General features: G+C 47.0%; 1 protein-coding gene across 1 annotated transcript in view; it reads left to right on the forward strand.

Annotated features, from left to right (window-relative positions):
* Positions 1-24,780, forward strand: part of LOC311098840 (cell adhesion molecule 3-like) — a gene marked incomplete at both ends in the record, with an annotated part of 46,228 nt that overhangs the window by 7,320 nt on the left and 14,128 nt on the right. Inside the window, one exon of the mRNA XM_084139408.1 lies at positions 19,312-19,461. Coding sequence (XP_083995534.1) covers positions 19,312-19,461 — 150 coding nt within the window. The remainder of the gene's footprint in view (positions 1-19,311; positions 19,462-24,780) is intronic.

Below are 24,780 nucleotides of genomic sequence, written 5' to 3' on the forward strand. Positions count from 1 at the left end.
TGTATTGATTGGATGGCTGTATCGTGGACCTCAGCACAGTGTTTGTATTGATTGGATGGCTGTATCGTGGACCTCAGCACAGTGTTTGTATTGATTGGATGGCTGTATCGTGGACCTCAGCACAGTGTTTGTATTGATTGGATGGCTGTATTGTGGACCTCAGCACAGTGTTTGTATTGATTGGATGGCTGTATCATGGACCTCAGCACAGTGTTTGTATTGATTGGATGGCTGTATCGTGGACCTCAGCACAGTGTTTGTATTGATTGGATGGCTGTATCGTGGACCTCAGCACAGTGTTTGTATTGATTGGATGGCTGTATTGTGGACCTCAGCACAGTGTTTGTATTGATTGGATGGCTGTATTGTGGACCTCAGCACAGTGTTTGTATTGATTAGATGGCTGTATCGTGGACCTCAGCACAGTGTTTGTATTGATTGGATGGCTGTATCGTGGACCTCAGCACAGTGTTTGTATTGATTGGATGGCTGTATCGTGGACCTCAGCACAGTGTTTGTATTGATTGGATGGCTGTATCATGGACCTCAGCACAGTGTTTGTATTGATTGGATGGCTGTATCGTGGGCCTCAGCACAGTGTTTGTATTGATTGGATGGCTGTATCGTGGGCCTCAGCACAGTGTTTGTATTGATTGGATGGCTGTATCGTGGGCCTCAGCACAGTGTTTGTATTGATTGAAGTATTTCTCCGTTAGTGCAGGGTTCCCCAGAGTGTTTCCTCTGTCCAATGAATGCATAGCTGTGTTGTTGTTTACCACGGTTCGGTTGTGCTTTTCTGATGAAAGCGTGGTTGTATGGGGGAACTCAGTCATCAATGGGCTTTTTTGATGAGGTTGTCAATGTGTGGTTTGACTTATCAATATTACTTTTTGAAAGAAATGCTTTGTGCTGTAGGCCTAACTCACCAATATTATTTTTCAATGAAAGCATCACTTTGTGGATAAACTAACCAAAAATGTATTTCTGATTAGGACGTTTGATAGTGGTGAAACTCATCAATATGCTTCTCTGATGACGACAGTGCTTTGTGAGTGCATCAATGTGTGGTTTAAATCACCAATATACCTCTCTGATGTGTCTTGATGAGTGTATGATGTAAACCCAGTGAGGTGCATGTTGATGAATGCAGCAGAGAGGGAGAATATGACACCATCTAAAAAGAGACAGCATTGTGTGAATATCATTTTGTGTTATTGTAATCACCCTCCAGTCGTTTCACCTCTTCTACCCACTATATATACAGTACAAGGCATTACATTCATTCCAGGTGTACATGTTACATATACAGCTAATTAAAATTAATGACATTTACTTAGAAAATAATATGCTCCCCTCATAAGCCTCTTATCCCTGCATGAACATCTACCACACACACTCATCTTTTTCATTCACTGTCGCTGTCACAGCCTACTAGGCACATTATTTGAAATCCTCTCTGTGCTCGCACACACGAAGACAAACACTAAGTCGCTCTATCTTGCTCTCTCACGCTCTCAGTCCCTCCCTCTCCCTCTCCTTCTCTCTCTCCTTTTCTCAGTCCCCCCTCTCAATTCTCTCTCAGTCCCTCCCTCTCTCTCTCCCCACTCTCTCAGTCCCCCCTCTCAATTCTCTCTGTCCCCCCTCTCAATTCTCTCTCAGTTCCTTTCTCTCTCTCTCTCGCCCCACTCTCTCAGTCCCCCCTCTCAATTCTCTCTGTCCCCCCTCTCAATTCTCTCTCAGTCCCTCCCTCTCTCTCCCCACTCTCTCAGTCCCCCTCTCAATTCTCTCTCAGTCCCCCCTCTCAATTATCTCTCAGTCCCTCCCTCTCTCTCCCCACTCTCTCAGTCCCCCCTCTCAATTCTCTCTCAGTCCCCCCTCTCAATTCTCTCTCAGTCCCCCCTCTCAATTCTCTCTCAGTCCCTCCGTCTCTCTCTCCCCACTCTCTGTCCCCCCTCTCAATTCTCTCTGTCCCCCCTCTCAATTCTCTCTCAGTCCCTCCCTCTCTCTCTCCCCACTCTCTGTCCCCCCTCTCAATTCTCTCTCAGTCCCCCCTCTCAATTCTCTCTCAGTCCCTCCCTCTCTGTCCCCCCTCTCAATTCTCTCTCAGTCCCTCCCCCTCTCTCTCCCCACTCTCTCAGTCCCCCCTCTCAATTCTCTCTCAGTCCCTCCGTGTCTCTCTCCCCACTCTCTCAGTCCCCCCTCTCAATTCTCTCTCAGTCCCCCCCTCTCTCTCCCCACTCTCTCTGTCCCCCCTCTCAATTCTCTCTGTCCCCCCTCTCAATTCTCTTTCAGTCCCTCCCTCTCTCTCTCTCTCCTTCTCTGTCCCCCTCTCAATTCTCTCTGTCCCTCCCTCTCTCTCTCTCCCCACTCTCTCAGTCCCCCCTCTCAATTCTCTCTGTCCCTCCCTCTCTCTTTCCCCACTCTCTGTCCCCCCTCTCAATTCTCTCTTTCCCCCCTCTCAATTCTCTATCAGTCCCTCCCTCTCTCTCCCCACTCTCTCAGTCCCCCCTCTCAATTCTCTCTCAGTCCCTCCTTCCCTCTCTCTCCTTCTCAGTCCCCCCTCTCAATCATCTCTCAGTCCCTCCCTCTCTCTCCCCACTCTCTCAGTCCCCCCTCTCAATTCTCTCTCAGTCCCTCCTTCCCTCTCTCTCCTTCTCAGTCCCCCCTCTCAATTCTCTCTCAGTCCCTCCCTCTCTCTCTTTCTCCTTCTCTCAGTCCCCCTCTCAACTCTCTCTCTCTCTCTCTCTCTCTCTCTCTCTCTCTCTCTCTCTCTCTCTCTCTCTCTCTCTCTTTCTCTCTCTCTCTCCTCTCAGTCCTCCTCTCTCTCTCCCCACTCTCTCAGTCCCTCCCTCTCTCTCTCTCTCTCTCTCTCTCTCTCTCTCTCTCTCTCTCTCTCTCTCTCTCTCTCAGTCCCCCCCCTCTCGCTCTCTCTGCCCCCCCTCTCTGTCCCCCCCCCCCTCTCTCTCTGTCCCCCCCTCTCTCTCTCTCTCTCTGTCTCTCCCTCTCTCTCTCTCGTTCTCTCTCTCTCTCTCTCTCGCTCTCTCATTCTCTTGTTCTATGGTTTAAACATGCTCATCATTCCATAAATGTGTGCTTCGAATACAGGCACAGAGAAACTCAGACTCACATTCTTATTTGAAGCCCTCAAATCATTTTATTGTTCAAACAGAATTCCTGTTGGCTGGAAGGTGAGAAGGCCGTCTCTCTGTGTGCATAACACTGGAGCATTTGATATGTAACATTTACCATTACATTTTTTTATAAACTGATGTCCTAGGACACTCCATTTCCTACAGCCTGAGGGTTCATCCCAAATGGCACCCTGTCCCTATTTAGTTCACTACTTTTGACCAGAGCAATCACTATTTACATTGACCCCCCCCCCCCCCCCTTTGTTTTTTTACACTGCTGCTACTCGCTGTTTATTATCTATGCATAGTCACTTTACCCCAACCTACATGTACAAACTACCTCGACTAACCTGTACCCCCGCACATTGACTAACCTGTACCCCCGCACATTGACTAACCTGTACCCCCGCACATTGACTAACCTGTACCCCCGCACATTGACTAACCTGTACCCCCGCACATTGACTAACCTGTACCCCCGCACATTGACTAACCTGTACCCCCGCACATTGACTAACCTGTACCCCAGCACATTGACTAACCTGTACCCCCCCACATTGACTAACCTGTACCCCCGCACATTGACTAACCTGTACCCCCGCACATTGACTAACCTTTTTACATTTACGTCATTTAGCAGACGCTCTTATCCAGAGCGACTTACAAATTGGTGCGTTCAGCTTATGATAGCCAGTGGGATAACCACTTTTTTCTTTTTTTTATAGGTGGGGGAGGGGGGAAGAAGGATTACTTTTATACTATTCCAGGTATTCCTTAAAGAGGTAGCGTTTCAAGTGTCTCCAGAAGGTGGTCAGTGACTCCGCTGTCCTGGCGTCGTGGGGGAGCTTGTTCCACCATTGGGGTGCCAGAGCAGCAAATAGCTTTGACTGGGCTGAGCGGGAACTGTGCTTCCGTAGAGGTAGGGGGGCTAGCAGGCCAGAGGTGGATGAACGTAGTGCCCTCGTTTGGGTGTAGGGTCTGATCAGAGCCTGAAGGTAAGGAGGTGCCGTTCCCCTCACAGCTCCGTAGGCAAGCACCATGGTCTTGTAGTAGATGCAAGCCTCAACTGGAAGCCAGTGGAGTGTGCGGAGGTCGGGGTGACATGAGAGAACTTGGGAAGGTTGAACACCAGATGGGCTGCAGCGTTCTGGATAAGTTGTAGGGGTTTAATGGCACAGGCAGGGAGCCCAGCCAACAGCGAGTTGCAGTAATCCAGACGGGAGATGACAAGTGCCTGGATTAGGACCTGTGCCGCTTTCTGTGTAAGGTAGGGTTGTACTCTGCGAATGTTGTAGAGCATGAACCTGCAGGATCGGGTCACTGCTTTGATGTTAGCGGGGAACGACAGGGTGTTGTCCAGGGTCACGCCAAGGTTCTTTGCACTCTGGGAGGAGGACACAATGGAGTTGTCAACCGTGATGGCGAGATCATGGAGCAGGCAGTCCTTCCCCGGGAGGAAGAGCAGCTCCGTCTTGCCGAGGTTCAGCTTGAGGTGGTGATCCGACATCCACACTGATATCTGCCAGACATGCAGAGATGCGATTCGCCACCTGGTTATCAGAAGGGGGAAAGGAGAAATGTAATTGTGTGTCGTCTGCGTAGCAATGATAGGAGAGACCATGTGAGGATATGACAGAGCCAAGTGACTTGGTGTAACCTGTACCCCTGCACATTGACTAACCTGTACCCCCGCACATTGACTAACCTGTACCCCCGCACATTGACTAACCTGTACCCCCGCACATTGACTAACCTGTACTTCCTGTATATAGCCTCGTTATTGTTTTGTAATTTAATTGTTACTTTTTATTTTATACTTTAGGTTATTTAGTAAATATTTTCTTAACTCTATTTCTTGAACTGCATTGTTGGTTAAGGGTTTGTAAGTAAGCATTTCACTGTAAGGTCTACACCTGTTGTATTCGGCGCATGTGACAAATAAAATTTGATTTGATTTGAATGCGGTGCCATTCGGGACACAACCTGAAGCGCAGTGTAATTAAAAAGCTCTTCAGACTCTCTCTGTTGGAGGAGGAAAACCCGGTCAGAGAAAGTGAGAATTAATCAAATACTTTATTAACGGGCATGTAGTCCAGGTCCTCCTTGGAACACGACCAATTTAACTCTTCTTCCAACATTTTCACATTTCTACTCAGACATACTCCTTGAATAGACTAGTCAATATGACATTTACTCTGCCGTAAGATTGACTAGCCCGAGATGAGGTGCGCCTCGCCCCCAATTTTCGAGAGGACCATTTGAGCATGTCAAGTGTAATTTGATTGTTCTTCTCAATAATAGGAGTGCTTCTAAACAATGGATACTAGGTCTCCAGTCCTAACCCTCAATTACTGTCAGTTGGTCTATGTAGTTAGTATCTCTCTTTGTGAATAACAAAATCTCCAGCTCGCTCGCGCAAAAATACTCACGCACGCACTCACTCACTCACTCACTCACTCACTCACTCACTCACTCACTCACTCACTCACTCACTCACTCACTCACTCACTCACGCACTCTCTCACGCACTCTCTCACTCACTCACGCACACTCTCTCACTCACTCACGCACACTCACTCACTCACTCACTCATCCACTCACTCTACATCTGTAGTTTAATTTGATCATCATGAACCATTTCCTACCTTTTTATTAGGTAATCTTTCAATTTGATGCTATTAGCATAATTTAGCAACATTTTAATAAATGAACATAATTGAACATTAAGTTACTTATGATTAATCTAATGAGTAGCATGTTCCCGTCTGCAGTTCATTGATACATGTGCCTGAGGCTAGCTTGAGTATCTCTAGCTAGTTTCAGTAGTGTATACAGTACTCTATTTTATCTCAATGACTGAAAGGCAACCATGATACAACCAAAGCATTCCTCCTTTAGGCAGATGTGTCTTTGGTGAAACGAAGGATGAGGGTTTATCTGTGACGCCTCATTCTTTCCTCTCTTCAATTAATATTTTAAAAACAATATTGTGATTTATTCATGTTGCACTTCTCAATATTCAAAGCTATTCTCATGTTGTTATGACATATACATTATATATATTATCATGAGTCTGTGGGTTGTGTTGGTTTGTTGTGCTATAGTCTTTAAACCATGTGAGGTAATCTTCTGTCTGTTTGGAGCCTAGTTGTGTTGTTCCGCTACGATCTGCTGCTGCTACCGATGTTGTTTTGGAATGTTCAGTCTTTATTACTTGACTTGACTTCTACCACATTCTCATCTGGGTCTGTGATAGCGGTGAGAGCTCTATCGGTTTAAATCATGTTCTAGAATTTGGAGTTTGACGTTTTGGGACAGCGTTTGGTTTTCTTTACTGGGTTGTGTGCTCTGAGACTGTAGAGTACTGATCTAGGATCCGTTTAGCCTTTTAGATCATAATGTATTAGATTACATGGACAGGGAGGACCAGATCCTAGATCAGTACTCTTTATGAATACCGGCCCTGATCTTGGGTTGGTGTTGAGGTAAACAGTGTTGTTTTTATTGTGTACTAGTATATTAGTCTGGGTTTGATGCTGTGGATTGGAAATGGTATATAGAACAGATTCTCTGGGTGAGCAGTTGTGGCTTGCAGCATGCTCTGTTCTGGGTGTGCTGGACTGGACTGGTTTGTTCTGGTTGTGGTTTGCTGATTGCCGTGGCCAGGGTCTGCTCTCTCTGTTTGTGTGATGCTGTTTTAGCATGAGAGAGAGAGAGAGAGAGAGATGCTCCATCTTCCCTTTTTACTATAACTATTATCTCTGTTTTCACTCTCCTCTATGTATCCTTCCTCAGATGTCTATAGGGACATCCCTCCTGTCCTTTGCATTCTCATGTCACTCCCAGTGTCCTCGTGTTTCTGGGAATACAACGTAGATAGAGCGATAGAAAAAGAGAGAGATAGGGAGAGACATATACAGTATGTGAAGAGAATGCTATAGTGGGAGATATATATATATATATATGAAAAGGTATGAAAATGTATACACTCACTACTGTAAGTTGCTCTGGATAAGAGCATCTGCTAAATGACTAAAATTGTAATATCGAGAGACAGAGAGACAGACAGAGAAACAGAGCAGACTATAGTTTTGTGATTTGGGTATTTTGAGGAGCTCTATTACCTTTGACTGATATATAGATCTCATAACTCCGGCCTCACAGTCATTTACTTCTTATTTCTTTAAGTGGTTTATTGGCAGGAGCAGTCAGTATATTTGCCAAGGCATTCTTTCTTCTCTCTCTCTCTCTCTCTTTCTCTTTTTCTCCCGCTCCTCTCTCCTTTTCTGACATTGGGGCTAGTTCCAGGGTGGGGTGGTTTTGCGCCATACTGCTTGAGACTCGGGGGGGATGGGCTGTGAGCTAACGATGTTTGACAGGCAGAGAGAGGGTGAGGGGTGGCGATCGGGTGGGTGGGATGATCGCGGCTCCAGAAACGGCCAACCACATGGGTTGGAGGATTGATAAAGGAGGGATTTGAGAGTCATACAGAGAATCCATTTGTTTGTGATAGGAGTCAGGGTGGGGCTAGCATTCAGTACAGCAGTGTTTCTTTAGTTCTAGGTCAAAAACTGTTTTAGGAAACAGGATTGGAAAACACTGCGGTACAGTTTGTTGGTCCAAACCAAATGAAATGAACAACTCTTAAAGGGGCAATCTGTGATTCATTCATTTTTGGTACAAATTAAAAATATATAGCCATTGATTTGAATATAATTGCTGAATACCAGTTTCAGATAGAGTAGCTTCAAATGCAGACCAAACCCAATCTCTCTTATGCAGTAAATCAACAGGATGAATCAATCAACAGGATGAATCAATCAACAGGATGAATCAACCAAACCCAATCTCTGTTATGCAGTAAATCAACAGGATGAATCAATCAACAGGATGAATCAACCAAACCCAATCTCTGTTATGCAGTAAATCAATAGGATGAATCAATCAACAGGATGAATCAACCAAACCCAATCTGTTATGCAGTAAATCAAGAGGATGAATCAATCAACAGGATGAATCAATCAAACCCAATCTGTTATGCAGTAAATCAAGAGGATGAATCAATCAACAGGATGAATCAATCAAACCAAATAGGAGGACAGCTGAAGAGTGAGGGTAGAGAAAGGGGGGGGCTGCTATGTTGCTTTGTGCTGGATGAAATATGAAGATGTTGTCACAGCCACACTGTTTAGCTGTGTTTCTGAACCAGATCTAAGCATCGGCACAAGCATGACAGCCGGCTTCGTCATGGATGGTATCATTAGACTGTAGCAGGTGTACTGTGTCTCTTATCTTGTTTATACTCTTCTCTGTGCTTCTTTTTAATCGGTAAATCACCCGTTTACCGCATGAGGATTCGCCTTTGGGGCCTTACAGTGGATATTATTCCTAGAGAGATGACGGGAATGTGATACGGAAGGAGAGACAGTTGGTTTTTTTAAACTGAGGAGTGGGCTGGGGCTGGTTGAATAGATGGGAAGAAAAGTTGACAGAAGGGCAGAGTATTGAAAGAGGACTGGAGGGAAAATATGAGACGAGAAAGACAGATGGAGGAAGGTGGAAAAGATGGAAAGAGACAGATGGATGGAGAGGAGAGGAGAGGAAATGGAAATGGAGAAATGAAAGGGATATTTCACTGTCTGTTCTTTGGACAGTGTTTATTAACTATCTATTTGATCTCTGAGCCTGAAGCCCTCTCACCTCACCCCTGAAGCCCTCTCACCTCACCCCTGAAGCCCTCTCACCTCACCCCTGAAGCCCTCTCACCTAACCCCTGAAGCCCTCTCACCTAACCCCTGAAGCCCTCTCACCTAACCCCTGAAGCCATCTCACCTCACCCCTGAAGCCCTCTCACCTCACCCCTGAAGCCCTCTCACCTCACCCCTTAAGCCCTCTCACCTCACCCCTTAAGCCCTCACATCACCCCTGAAGCCCTCTCACCTCACCCCTGAAGCTATCTCACCTCACCCCTTTTTGTCTCTCTCTCTCCCTCCCCCTGCCTCTCTCTCAACCTCCTGGTTGTCACTTCGTTCACGCTGCGTTGAGAAACTGTAAATTGTGTTTCTTTAAATATCTGTGTCTTCCTTAAACGCACAGCTGTGTGTGTGTGTGTGTGTGTGTGTGTGTGTGTGTGGAGAGGAGAAGAGAAGAGAAAGCAACAGCATTTAACTCCTGTCTACCAAGGAGAAATCTCTCCTCTTTCATGTCCTTGTAACACTCACAATAGTCAGGACAGCTCCTGGAGAGACAGGTTAGGTTTCTGTTCAGGAACATATCATATATGCTGCAAGCCGTGGTTGAGTTCCAATAATCTCTCCTTCCTCCTGAAGTCTGTACTAACTCGTTCACTACCCCCACTGTATTAGTGCAAGCATGTGTAGACTACAGTTGAATTTCCATATACCAGTCATGAAGGGAAGAGAACAAGTGCACACTTTTGGAGAAAGAAAGGCACGATTATTAGGATTCAACCCCGTAGACTACTCACTGAGGAAGAAAGAGCAATTGGAAAACAGGCCACTTTCTTCCAGGGTAGGGGGGGGAAGTGGGAGTTATTACAGCAATACTAAAGGAATTCTTAAAAGCGTGTAATGTTGTTTGCTTGCATTTCCTCTTTCATGTCCCGATCGGAGTTCCGCTATGGAACACTTAGAACACACAGATGTTCTTCAAGAAGTAGAAAAAAAAGATATATCACTGTCGGTGGGAGGATGTGATAGCGCTACACTGTGAATTGAAAAGTGTCTACCGCTGACATCTTTTGTTCTAATTAGACTATTTATTAAATGCCATATTTACAGAGGTGAGCAGCTTTCTTTGAGGCATGTCTGGTTCTATATATGGGATGCATCCCAAATGGTATCCTGTTCCCTTTATAGTGCACTGCTTTTTACCCTAAAGGGAAGAGTGTGCCATTTGGGACTTAGCCACGTACATTTGTGGTCTAGTTAATCCTTCTCTGTAATTAAGGGGTATTATGTGTCCAGCAAACATGAAACATTATAGCGAGTGAACATTTCGTCAGACAGATCGACAACATATCAACGGTATTAGAATAACATCATAAGGAGATGCTGTACATTTCACAGTTACTTTTTAGTGTATTTGCCTAATCACATACAGTATCTCAACCAATGTTATTGTTGTGTACACTAGAAGTTTGTCCCAAATGGCACCCTATTCCCTACATAGTGCACAAGCTTAAGACTCTGGGTCTGAACACATACCTCTGCAGCTGGATCCTGGAGCATGCCCACATTCACATCGACGGGCCGCAGTGGAGCAGGTCGAGAACTTCAAGTTCCTCGGTGTCCAAATCATTAAAGACTTTAAATGGTCCAAAACACACGTGCACAGTTGTGAAGAAGACACGACAGCGCCTCTTCCCCTCAGGAGGTTGAAAAAGTTTGGCATGGGCCCTCAAATCCTCAAAAAGTTCTACAGCTACATTGAGAGCATTTTGACTGGTTGCATCACCGCCTGGTATGGCAATAGCACCGCCCTCTATCACATGGCTCTACAGATGGTGGTGCGGACAGCCCAGTACATCCCTGGGGCTGAGCTCCCTGCCATTCAGGACATCTATATCAGGCGGTGTGGTAGGAAGGCCTGGAAAATCGTTAAAGACTCCAACCACCCAAGCCATAGACTATTCTCTCTGCTTCCGCATGGCAGGCGGTACCGGTGCATCAAGTCTGGCACCAACAGGCTCTTGAACAGCTTCTATCCCCAAGCAATAAGACTGATAAATAGCTGACATAATAGCTACACAGACTATCTGAGTTAACCTTGTATCCTCATTGACCTTTTCATTTGTATTTTTGTCTCTATGCACACTCACAGTGCCCTACACACACTGTCACTCCATCATCTTCTCACTCACACATTACATGCACATACATTTATACTGGATCTACACACACGCACACCCACTCACAGACAAGCTGCTGCTACTCTGTTTATCTTATATCCTGTTGCCTAGTCACCTTACCCCTATACATATCTACCTCCATCACGCCAGTATCCCTGCACATTGTAAATATGGTATTGGAACTGACCTTGTGTATATAGTATGCTTACTTACTTATTGTGTTCTTCATATTTCTTCTTATTTCTCGTGTTTTTCGTTTCTTTTTTTCTAGTATTACATTGTTATTGATTATTGCATTGTTGGGTTTTGAGTTTGCAAGAAAGGCATTTCACTGTACTTGTGCATGTGACAATAAAACTTGAAACACAGTATCATTAACTCTGGGTGTCACGGTTTCGGCCGAGGCTGCTCCTCCTCCTTGCTCGGGCAGGCTTCGGCGGTCGTCGTCCCCGGAGTACTAGCTGCCACCGTTGTATGTTTCGATGTTCGTTTGGTTTTGTCTAGTTGTTGTACACCTGTTCCATGTTAGTGTGATTAGGTACCCTTTATATGTTCCATTTGTTTGTCATGTGTTGTGTGTAATTGTTTTCCTGTCGTTTGGTGCAGTACTGTTTGCCAGTCGCTCATTTTGTACCGTCGCACTGTTGTTTTGTGCGCAGTCGGTTTTGGAGTGTTTTACGCACTGTGGCGTATTGTTCGCCTCCGGGTTGGTTTGACCCATTTTTGTTATTTTGGTTTATGCAAGTAAAGTCTGGTTTGACTTAGCTCCTGTGTCCTGCATTTGATTCACACCACATCCGCATCAGAGTTCGCGACAGAATTACACACCTTAAGATGGAATCAGCAGGAGCAACAGCAGCACCTGAGTCGCTGGAGGAGCACGTCCGTGGCCAGGATGACCAGATCCGACAACTGGGGACCGCTCTGCAGGACGTCATCAACACCCTGCACCGATGGGAGTCCAGAGGGGTACCCACACCCCCACCTACCTTACCACCACCATCGGTCGGTCCGCCCGTCCCAGGCCCGGAACCCAGTGGGATTCGGCTCTCGCTCCCGAGGGCGTATGACGGCACAGCTGCCGGGTGTCAGGGGTTCCTCCTGCAGGTGGAGCTCTACCTGGCCACTGTACACCCGGTGCCCTCGGGACACGAGAGCGTTTCCGCCCTCATCTCCTGTCTCACGGGCAAGGCGTTGGAATGGGCCAACGCCGAGTGGAGGAGGATAGACGCCACCACCATCTCCTACGCGGAGTTCTCCCGTCGCTTCAAGGCCGTGTTCGACCATCCACCTGAGGGCAAAGCGGCGGGGGAGCGTCTATACTACCTCCGACAGGGGAGGAGGAGCGCACAGGCGTTCGCACTGGAGTTCCGGACTCTAGCGGCAGATACAGGGTGGAATGAACGGGCCCTCATCGATCATTTTCGATGTAGCCTACGGGAGGACGTTCAGCGTGAGTTGGCCTGCAGGGACACCAATTTCACCTTCGACCAGTTGGTCGACATGTCCATCCGTCTTGACACCCTGCTGGCCACCGGTGGACGTTCCGAGTGGGGTCCGTCCATTCCATCCTCCAGCACCTCCGAGCCGAGCCCTATGGAGCTCGGGGGTGCTGGCGCTAGAGAGAGGAGGAGAAGGAGCCCGAGGGGGGCTGTCCCCTGCACCAATTGCGGCCGTGGAGGGCACACTGCGGCCAGGTGCTGGGGAGGGTCTCCAGGAGGAGGGGACAACAGGCCACACACTGGGGAGCATTCCCAGGTGAGTAGACGCCCCACTTACCCAGAGCTCTCTGTTGTGCACTTTTGTATACCTGTTAGTTTTCCACAGGTTGCACCTCATTCCCAGCATAAGGCGCTAGTAGATTCAGGCGCAGCTGGGAATTTTGTTGATCGGAAGTTTTGTTTAGATTTAGGGATTCCCCTCCTGCCTGTTGACGATCCTTTTCCCGTTCATGCTTTAGATAGCCGCCCGTTGGGGTCGGGGTTGATTAGGGAAGTCACAGCACCACTTAGGATGTGTACGCAGGGGGGTCATGAGGAGACTATTCAGCTATATCTGATCGACTCCCCTGCGTACCCGGTGGTGCTGGGAATTCCCTGGTTAAGTACCCATAATCCTGCCATTTCGTGGCAACAGAGAGCTCTCAAGGAGTGGTATGCTCAGTGTGAGGGGCGATATCTGGGTGTTTCCGTGGGGGCGACCTCGGTGGAAAGTCCAAACCAAGTGCCCGCATTGCACATTCCACCTGAATATGGGGATTTGGCACTTGTGTTCAGTAAAGCGAGGGCGACGCAGCTGCCTCCTCACAGACAGGGGGATTGTGCGATAGACCTCCAGGCAGGAGCAGCGCTCCCACGGAGCCACGTGTATCCCTTGTCTCAAGAGGAGAGAAAGGCTATGGAGACTTACATAGCCGAATCCTTGAGACAGGGATACATACGGCCCTCCACTTCCCCTGCGTCCTCTAGCTTCTTTTTTGTGAAGAAAAAAGATGGAGGGTTGCGCCCGTGCATTGATTACCGTGGTATCAATCAGATTACTGTGAAGTACAGTTATCCACTCCCTCTGATTGCGACCATGACGGAGTCATTGCACGGAGCGCGGTTTTTCACAAAACTGGATCTCAGGAGCGCGTATAACTTGGTGCGCATTAGGGAGGGCGACGAATGGAAAACAGCATTTAGTACCACTTCGGGTCATTACGAGTATCTCGTCGTGCCATACGGGTTGATGAATGCTCCGTCAGTCTTCCAATCCTTCGTGGATGAGATCTTCCGGGATATGCAGGGGCAAGGTGTGGTCGTGTACATTGATGACATTCTAGTGTACTCTTCTACCCGAGCCGAGCATGTAGCCCTGGTGCGTCGTGTATTGAGGAGGCTGTTGGAGCACGACCTGTATGTCAAGGCAGAGAAATGTCTGTTTTTTCAGGAGTCGGTCTCCTTTTTGGGTTATCGGTTGTCCGCGTCAGGGGTGAAGATGGAGGTGGACCGTGTGTCAGCCGTGCGTAATTGGCAAACCCCAACCACTGTTAAAGAGGTGCAGCAGTTCTTGGGCTTTGCGAATTACTACCGGAGGTTTATCCGGGGTTTTGGACAGGTGGCACCTCTTCTGAAGGGTGGTCCGGTGCGCCTGCAGTGGTCAGCTGAGGCGGACAGGGCTTTTGGGAAACTGAAGGACCTGTTTACTTCGGCTCCGGTGCTGGCGCATCCGGATCCCGCCTTACCCTTTCAGGTTGAGGTGGACGCGTCTGAGGCCGGTATAGGGGCCGTTCTTTCTCAACGGTCCGGCACGCCACCTAAACTCCGCCCCTGTGCTTTCTACTCTAAAAAGCTCAGCCCGGCGGAGCGAAATTATGACGTCGGGGACAGGGAGCTGTTAGCTGTGGTACAGGCCCTTAAGGTGTGGAGGCATTGGCTTGAGGGGGCTCAACACCCTTTCCTCATTTTGACTGACCATCGGAACCTGGAGTACATCCGGGCAGCTAGGAGACTGAACCCTCGCCAGGCTCGGTGGAACATGTTTCTAGCCAGGTTCGTATTTAAGATCACGTACATCCCTGGGTCCCAGAACAGTAAGGCAGACGCTCTGTCCCGGCGGTATGACACAGAGGAGAGGTCCGTTGAGCCTACTCCCATACTACCGGCGTCTTGTCTAGTGGCACCGGTTGTGTGGGAGGTCGATGCTGAAATCGAGCGGGCGTTGCGTGCCGACCCTAGCCCTCCACAGTGTCCTGTGGGTTGGACGTACGTTCCGCTCGAGGTTCGGGATCGACTCATTTACTGGGCTCACACGTCACCCTCCTCTGGACATCCGGGTATTGGCTGGACAGTGCACTGTCTTAGCACTAAGTACTGGTGGCCAACATTAGCCAGGGATGTGAGGGTTTATGTCTCCTCCTGCTCGGTGTGCGCCCAGTGTAAGGCGCCCAGACACTTGCCCAGGGGTAAGTTACAACCCCTGCCCGTTCCACAATGACCCTGGTCCCACCTCTCGGTGGATTTTGTGACAGACCTTCCCCCCTCTCAGGGGAATACCACCATCCTGGTCGTTGTGGACCGGTTCTCTAAGGCCTGTCGTCTCCTCCCTATGTCGGGTCTTCCTACTGCCCTACAGACCGCTGAGGCACTATTTACCCACGTCTTCCGGCATTACGGGGTACCCGAGGATATAGTGTCTGATCGAGGCCCCCAGTTTACCTCCCAAGTCTGGAGAGCGTTCATGGAGCGTTTGGGGGTCTCGGTGAGCCTTACCTCGGGGTACCACCCGGAGAGCAATGGGCAGGTAGAACGAGTGAACCAGGATGTGGGTAGGTTTCTGAGGTTGTATTGCCAGGACCGGCCGGAGGAGTGGGCTAGGTACATTCCCTGGGCAGAGATGGCCCAAAACTCTCTCCGCCACTCCTCCACCAACCTAACCCCTTTCCAATGTGTGTTAGGGTACCAGCCGGTTCTGGCACCATGGCAGCAGAGCCAGATCGAGGCCCCTACGGTGGATGAGTGGGTGAGGCGCTCGGAGGAGACGTGGAACGCTGCACACGTCCATCTGCAGCGGGCCATCCGTCGACACAAGGCGAGCGCCGATCTCCACCGCAGTGAGGGGCCGGTGTACGCACCTGGAGATCGAGTCTGGCTCTCGACCAGAAACCTGCCCCTCCGCCTGCCCTGCCGGAAGCTGGGTCGGCGGTTTGTGTGGCCTTTTAAAGTCCTGAGAAGATTGAACGAGGTGTGTTATAGGTTACAACTGCCTATTGAGTATAAGAATATTAACCCCTCGTTCCATGTGTCTCTTCTCAGGCCGGTGGTAGCTGGTCCACTCCAGGAAGGTGAGATAGGAGAGACTCCTCCGCCCCCACTGGACATCGAGGGGGCTCCGGCGAACACCGTTCGGTCCATCTTGGACTCGAGACGTCGGATGGGGGGTCTCCAGTATCTCGTGGAGTGGGAGGGGTACGGCCCGGAGGAACGGTGCTGGGTGTCGCGGAGGGACATCCTAGACCCGTCTCTCCTGTCGGAGTTCCACCGGGGGCACCCCGCGCGCCCGGCTCCGCGTCCTCCTGGTCGTCCCCGAGGCCGGGGTCGGCGCACGGCTGGAGCCGCGCGTCAAGGGGGGGGTACTGTCACGGTTTCGGCCGAGGCTGCTCCTCCTTGCTCGGGCAGGCTTCGGCGGTCGTCGTCCCCGGAGTACTAGCTGCCACCGTTGTATGTTTCGATGTTCGTTTGGTTTTGTCTAGTTGTTGTACACCTGTTCCATGTTAGTGTGATTAGGTACCCTTTATATGTTCCATTTGTTTGTCATGTGTTGTGTGTAATTGTTTTCCTGTCGTTTGGTGCAGTACTGTTTGCCAGTCGCTCGTTTTGTACCGTCGCACTGTTGTTTTGTGCGCAGTCGGTTTTGGAGTGTTTTACGCACTGTGGCGTATTGTTCGCCTCCGGGTTGGTTTGACCCGTTTTGTTTATGCAAGTAAAGTCTGGTTTGACTTAGCTCCTGTGTCCTGCATTTGATTCACACCACATCCGCATCAGAGTTCGCGACACTGGGGGTCATGTAAAGCTAATTTCCTGCATTTCTACACAATCTAATATGACCCATGGCCCTTCTAGCCGTCTCTATTTAGATAAACAAAAAGTAAGCAAAAATGCCCCCAATCATCAAGCTAGGTAGGAGATCATTATTAAATATGTTTAAGTGATTGATAAGACTGAACTAGGTCAATGATAATTCAATAATCAATATTGTGTTGCACCTTTAACCAATAGCCTAACAAATGAACAACCCTTAAAAATAAAGTACAAAGACTTAACTTTTGATTGTCTTTATTAAGAAATCCTCTATATCAAATTTCAGCCAGACCAGCCAGCCTGAGCTGCCCACACCAGTCTAGTCAATATCTCAACTCTCTCTCCGACCCCCACCAGTCTAGTCAATAACTCAACTCTCTCCCTGACCCCCACCAGTCTAGTCAATAACTCAACTCTCTCCCTGACCCCCACCAGTCTAGTCAATATCTCAACTCTCTCCCTGACCCCCACCAGTCTAGTCAATAACTAAACTCTCTCCCTGACCCCCACCAGTCTAGTCAATAACTAAACTCTCTCCCTGACCCCCACCAGTCTAGTCAATAACTCAACTCTCCCTGACCCCCACCAGTCTAGTCAATAACTCCACTCTCTCTCCGACCCCCACCAGTCTAGTCAATAACTCAACTCTCTCCCCGGCCCCCACCAGTCTAGTCAATAACTCAACTCTCTCCCCGACCCACACCAGTCTAGTCAATAACTCAACTCTCTCCCCCACCAGACTAGTCAATATCTCAACTCTCTCTCCGACCCCCACCAGTCTAGTCAATAACTCAACTCTCTCCCCCACCAGACTAGTCAATATCTCAACTCTCTCTCCGACCCCCACCAGTCTAGTCAATAACTCAACTCTCTCCCCGACCCCCACCAGTCTAGTCAATAACTCAACTCTCTCTCCGACCGCCACCAGTCTAGTTAATAACTCCAACTCTCTCCCCAACAACTTCCTTCCCATCTTTTTTTTTTATGTCTCAAGGGAAAGGTTTGTGATAAATTACTTGACATTTCTGCCATCCATTGTGGGATGATAACGAACCTTCCAATTAATGGCAACGCATTTCTTAGCCACTATAAATGCTAGTTTACACAGTTTCTTCTGATAACAGTCTCCAGTATCAACATTTCCAAGCAAACAAAAACAGGGAGAAGGGAGAATCTGTAGACATGCTGAGATAAAAGAACATACTCTTTGCCAGAATTCAGCCAGCCTTCACAAGGCCATAACAAATGCAAATATGTTCCCTTTTGTGTTTTACACCTCCAGCAGAATAATAACATTTCTGAGTGCTTGATATTCAGTTTCACTGGCATATAGTACGTTCTATGGATGGTCTTAAACTGCAGTAATTTATGTCAGATGATATGAACATGACAGGGTGTTCTAACACATCTGTATCATCATCAATAGCATCTCCCAGGTCTTCCTCACATGTTTGTTTTACATATTTTGTGTCATTGGGAAAAGCTTCTATCAACCCTTGATACAATTTGTAAATAAACTTTAGAGGTTTGTCAGACTGCCTTAAAATAGTTTCAATCTTTGAAAAGAAGGGAATTAGCTTGGGAAACTGACTAATTAATAATGTTACATTGCTATACTAACTAATAAAAACTCACATTGCGCCAAGAAAACGTCACAATATCGGTCTTCAATCGTTTGGCCGCTAGTTTTGACTAGCTCTAGCTAATGGTACAATGGTACATCATCAAATGTACTTCTGTTGAAATGGGACAAAAGAAAGGCTACAAAACATTTCCATACACACAACAGCTGTTAGATATTGCTACCTGACAGATGGCTAGCTAGAGCTGAACTGGCTGTGGTAGCTACTAGCTAGCTAGCTAACTGCTAGTAGTTCATTCACTTCAGTGGAGAGGGGATGAAACATTATTTAACGTAACATGTCAGTTACACTACTAGCTCAGCACTAGGAATAAAAATAAAAAAATCTGTCAAACAGCATTTACCTTGCCAGCTAGATCAGTCAACTAAAGAGTAGCCAGTTTCTGCTCTGCTTGCTTTTACAACTCTGAGAAAAAGCGCAACACACAGACAGCAGCTGCCTCTGTTCATCTCTTCCATGCTGGTCCTATACGCCAGCCTTTCAAAAGCTTGGCCTTCACACAGGTGTGGTCCTAAATCCTCCCTCCTGAAACCAGAAAACAGCCTACCCGACCGCTCTGAGGGGTCCGCATGATCCTAACGGTGCCACGTTTTGTATCTCAGTACAATGATAAAACTGGGGGGAGGACAAAAATACAATTTCAGAAAGTGGGGGAGGTCATGTCCCATCCCCCCCCCCGTCCCCAGTGAAAGTTGCGCCCCTGCTTCTCATCACACCTCTCCTTCAGTGACTGAGTCCCAAATGGCACCCTATTCTCTATATAGTGCACTACTTACACCCAATGGGCCCTGGTCAAAGCAGTGCACTATATAGGGAAATAGGGTTCCATTTGGGAGGCAGCCAGTGAATGTACCTCGCAGGATGTGTGTCTGGCTCGTCCGGCTGGTTATAGACTCATCAGTCTTACATAGAAAGCCCAATGGCTACTGCTGGTCCATTTATCTTCCTGTCTGTTTTCCCTCTCTATGGTTGTGTCTCAAATGGCACCCTATTCCCTATTTAGTACACTACTTTTGACCAGAGCCAACAATACACCCTACCTGTCCAGAGCTCTGACAGTAACTGACATTACCTCTTTGTTTCCCTCTCTTCTCTGTGTTGCCTAGACGATGACCCCTTGCAGCCAGTGACCCAGGACGAGACGGTGTCTGTGGGTGGCACGGTGACCCTGACCTGCCGGGTGGCGGCGAGTGACAACTCCTCCCTGCAGTGGTCCAACACGGCCCAGCAGACCCTGTACTTTGGAGAGAAGAGAGGTGAGAGAGAGAGAGAGAGGGAGGGAGAGAGAGAGAGGTGTGTGTGTTTTGAGAGAAGGGAGGAAGAGGAGTGTGATAGATCGTGAGAGACAGGAAAGGGGAAAGAGGGTGTGTATGTGTGTGTGTGTGTGTGTTAGAGAGAAAGACAGAAAGACAGAGCTTAAGAGTAGGGCTGTGACGGTCATGGAGTTTTGGATGATGGTAATTGGTCAGCCAAATGACTGCGGTCTCCGTAAATAACCGTTAGAATAAAATAAAATAAATAAAAAACATCAAAAAAACTAACTGGTGTGGCTGTCTACTACCCTCTGAGAGGATCTGGTCTCAACCAGCCGCAGAGCTGACACAGATCCTGACCCATCAGACTGACTCTCAGACAACAGTCTAGCCCCATCACACACACACACACACACACACACACACACACACACACACACACACACACACACACGTATACATACAAAACGCACATTTACACACACACACAAACACAAATAAAATACAATTGTATTTGTCACATGCGCCGAATACAACAGGTGTAGACTTTACCGTGAAATGCTTGCTTACGAGCCCTTCCCAACATAAAGTAAATAAATAAATAGTAAAAGAAGAGGAATAAAATACACAAGAATGGAGCTATATACAGGAAGTACCAGATCACTGTGGAGCTATATACAGGAAATACCAGGACCAGATCAATGTGGAGCTATATACAGGAAGTATCAGATCACTGTGGAGCTATATACAGGAAATACCAGGACCAGATCAATGTGGAGCTACATACAGGAAGTACCAGATCACTGTGGAGCTATATACAGGAAGTACCAGATCACTGTGAAGCTATATACAGGAAGTACCAGTATCAGATCAACGTGGAGCTATATACAGGAAGTACTAGTACCAGATTACTGTGGAGCTATATACAGGAAGTACCAGATCAATGTGGAGCTATATACATGAAGTACCAGATCACAGTGGAGCTATATACAGGAAGTACCAGTACCAGATCAATGTGGAGCTATATACAGGAAGTACCAGATCACAGTGGAGCTATATACAGGAAGTACCAGTACCAGATCAATGTGGAGCTATATACAGGAAGTACCAGATCACAGTGGAGCTATATACAGGAAGTACCAGTACCAGATTACTGTGGAGCTATATACAGGAAGTACCAGATCAATGTGGAGCTATATACATGAAGTACCAGTACCAGATCACTATGTAGCTATAGACAAGACGTACCAGATCACTGTGGAGCTATATACAGGAAGTACCAGTACCAGATCAATGTGGAGCTATATACAGGAAGTACCAGATCACTATGGAGATATATACAGGAAGTACTAGTACCAGATCAATGTGGAGCAATATCCAGGAAGAACCAGATTAATGTGGAGCTATATACAGGAAGTACTAGTACCAGATCAATGTAGAGCTATATACAGGAAGTACCAGATCACTATGTAGATATAAACAGGAAGTACTAGTACCAGATCAATGTGGAGCTACATACAGGAATTACCAGATCAATATGGAGCTATATACAGGAAGTACCAGATCACTGTGGAGCTATATACAGGAAGTACCAGATCAATGTGGAGCTATATACAGGAAGTACCAGTACCAGATCACTGTGGAGTTATATACAGGAAGTACCAGAACCAGATCACTGTGGAGCAATATCAAGGAAGAACCAGATTAATGTGGAGCTATATACAGGAAGTACTAGTACCAGATCACTGTGTAGCTATATACAGGAAGTACCAGAACCAGATCAATGTGGAGCTATATACAGGAATTACCAGAACCAGATCAATGTGGAGCTATATACAGGAAGTACACATACCAGATCAATGTGGAGCTATATACAGGAAGTACCAGAACCAGATCAATGTGGAGCTTCATGAGGTAGTCACCTGGAATCCATTTCAATTAACAGGTGTGCCTTGTTAAAAGTTAATTTGTGGAATTTATTTCCTTCTTAATGCGTTTGAGCCAATCAGTTGTGTTGTGACAAGGTAGGGGGTGTATACAGAAGATAGCCCTTATTTGGTAAAAGACCAAGTCCATATTATGGCAAGAACAGCTCAAATAAGCAAAGAGAAACGACAGTCCATCTTTAATTTAAGACATGAAGGACAGTCAATACGGAACATTTCGAAAACTTTGAAAGTTTCTTCAAGTGCAGTCGCAAAACCCATCAAGCACTATGATGAAACTGGCTCTCATGTGGACCACCACAGGAATGGAAGACCCAGAGGATAAGTTCATTAGTGTTACCAGCCTCAGAAATTGCAGCCCAAATAAATGCTTCACAGAGTTCAAGTCAGACACATCTCAACATCAACTGTTCAGAGGGGACTGTGTGAATCAGGCCTTCATGGTTGAATTGCTGCAAAGAAACCACTACTAAAGGACACCAATAAGAAGAAGAGACCTGCTTGGGCCAAGAAACACAAGCAATGGACATTAGACCGGTGGAAATATGTCCTATGGTCTGGAGTCCAAATTTGAGATTTTTGGTTCCAATCGCCGTGTCTTTGTACGGATGATCTCCGCGTGTGTAGTTCCCACCGTAAAGCATGGAGGAGGAGGTGTTATGGTGTGGGGGTGCTTTGCTGGTGACACTGTCTGTGATTTTATTTAGAATTCAAGGCACACTTAACCAGCATGGCTACCACAGCCTTCTGCAGCAATACGCCATCCCAATCTGGTTTGGGCTTAGTGGGACTATCATTTGTTTTTCAACAGGACAATGACCTAACACACCTGCAGGCAGTGTAAGGGCTATTTGACCAAGAAGGAGAGTGATGGAGTGCTGCATCAGATGACCTGGCCTCCACAATCCCCCGACCTCAACCCAATTGAGATGGTTTGGGATGAGTCGGAACGCAGAGTCAAGGAAAAGCAGCCAACAAGTGCTCAGCATATGTGGGAACTCCTTCAAGACTGTTGGAAAAGCATTCCAGGTATAGCTGGTTGAGAGAATGCCAAGAGTGTGCAAAGCTGTCATCAAGGCAAAGGGTGGCTATCTGAAGAATCTCAAATATAATATATATTTTGATTTTGTTTAACACTTTTTTGGTTACTACAAGATTCCATATGTGTTATTTCATAGTTTTGATATCTTCCCTATTATTCTACAATGTAGAAAATATAAAAAATAAAGAAAAACCCTTGAATGAGTTGGTGTGTCCAAACTTTTGACTGGTAGAGTATGTACATGAAGGCAGGGTAAAGTAACCAAGCATCAGGATAAATAATATTAATATTAAGAGTAAAATGGAGAACAGAGTAGCAGCAGCAAAGGATGAGTGTAAAAGTGTGTGTGTTGTGTCGGTATGCGTGTGTGTGTGTTGTGTGTGTATGTATGTAGTGAATGTGTTTGGGTTTTGTGTGAGAGTGTCTGTGTAGTGTGTGTGTGTGTGTGAGTGAGTGTGTATATATAGTCTTGTGAGTGTGCATAGAGTCAGTGCAAGATAGGGTCAGTGCAGATAGTACGTGTAACCATTTAATTAAATATTTAGCAGTCTTATGGCTATTTAGCTTCTACCCCCAAGCCATAAGACTGCTATCTCGGAGCCTGTTGGTCCGTGAGCCGATGCTCCGATACCGTTTGCCGGAGGGTAGCAGAGTGAACAGTCTATGGCTTGGCTGGCTGGATACTTTGGCAATTTTTCGGGGCCTTCCTCTGACACCGATATAGAGGTCCTGGATGTCAGGGAGCTCGGCCCCAGTGATGTAGCGCTTTGCGGTTGAGGGCGGTGCCTTTGGCATACCAAGCGGTGATGCAGCCAGTCAAGATGCTGTTGATGGTGCAGCTGTAGAACTTTTTGAGGATCTGAGTGCCCATGCCAAATCTTTTCAGCCTCCTGAGGGGGAAGAGGCGCTGTTGTGCCCTCTTCACGACTGTGTGGGTGTGTGTTAAGTCCTTAGTGATGTGGACACCAATGAACTTGAAACTCTCGACCCGCTCCACAACAGCCCCGTCGATGTGGATGGGGGCGTGCTCTCCCCTCTTTCTCCTATAGTCCACGATCAGCTCCTTGGTCTCACTGACGTTGAGGGAGAGGCTGTTGTCCTGGCAACACACTGCTAAGTTTCTGACCTCGTCCTCTGTAGGCTGTCTCATCGCAGCACACACACACCCCTTCCCCAATACACTTGTAAATATTGGACTATAAATTGAGCCTTCATCAAGTGTTTTCCTCTTCCTACCGTTCAGCAAGAAGAGGGAGAGCAATAATGATAAAAAAATATATCCCCTTTCACTCAGAAATAACCTTTGTAGACAAAGATGGAAGATACATACTGGTAAAAGGAAGGATTGAGGACACTGAAATAACATGATTTAAATGTATATAACCAGTGGAGGAAAAAGTACTAAATTATCATAATTGAGTAAAAGTAAAGATGCCTTAATAGAAAATGACTCAAGTAAAAGTTAGTCACCCAGTAAAATTCTACTTTAGTAAAAGTGTAAAAGTATTTGGTTTTAAATATACTTAAGTATCAAAAGTAAATGTAATTGCTAAAATATACTGAAGTATCAAAAGACCACCGTATATAACCCACACGAACAAGGACCCGAATTGATATCCAAAATGCTAAACCTACTTATCACGGAGGCAAAAGGGACGACAGTAATGGGAGGAGACCTCAACCTTATCATGAATTCTACGTTAGATTGTCAACGCAACATAAATCACAAGGCAGAGAAGGCCACAGTGATACTAAGAAGGGCAGACTTAGAGGTGGGTCTGATAGATGTTTGGAGAACTTTCCACCCCAAAGAGAATTACTATACATACTACTCTACAGCACGTAATAAATACTCAAGATTAGACTATTTCTTCATGTTTAAAACGGATGTAGCCAAAGTCATCAACTGCCAAATTAGAGCAATTGAAATATCGGATCATGTGTGAGAGTGTGATTTGAAGGAGTCAGGCGCAGGAGGGTAAATCACAGAATATAGTTTATTCCGTAGTACACAGTTATGCTGGATAGTGTCAACAGTCCAGTGCGCAAAACAGGCGCACTGGAACAAATACAGGCACACAGGGAAAATTATACCCCGGCAATACAAAGTACAGGTAGTTCCACAAGCTGCACTCAATTCACATGAAACAATCACCCACAAGGACAAGGGGGCAGAGGGAACACTTAAACACATACTAATGAGGGGAATATATAGTCCCCTGTAGCTCAGTTGGTAGAGCATGGCGCTTGCAACGCCAGGGTTGTGGGTTCGTTTCCCACGGGGGACCAGTATGAAAAAATGTATGCACTCACTAACTGTAAGTTGCTCTGGAT

Source organism: Coregonus lavaretus, assembly GCF_964263955.1.
Source record: "Coregonus lavaretus genome assembly, chromosome: 23".
In the NCBI taxonomy this organism is placed as follows: domain Eukaryota; kingdom Metazoa; phylum Chordata; class Actinopteri; order Salmoniformes; family Salmonidae; genus Coregonus; species Coregonus lavaretus.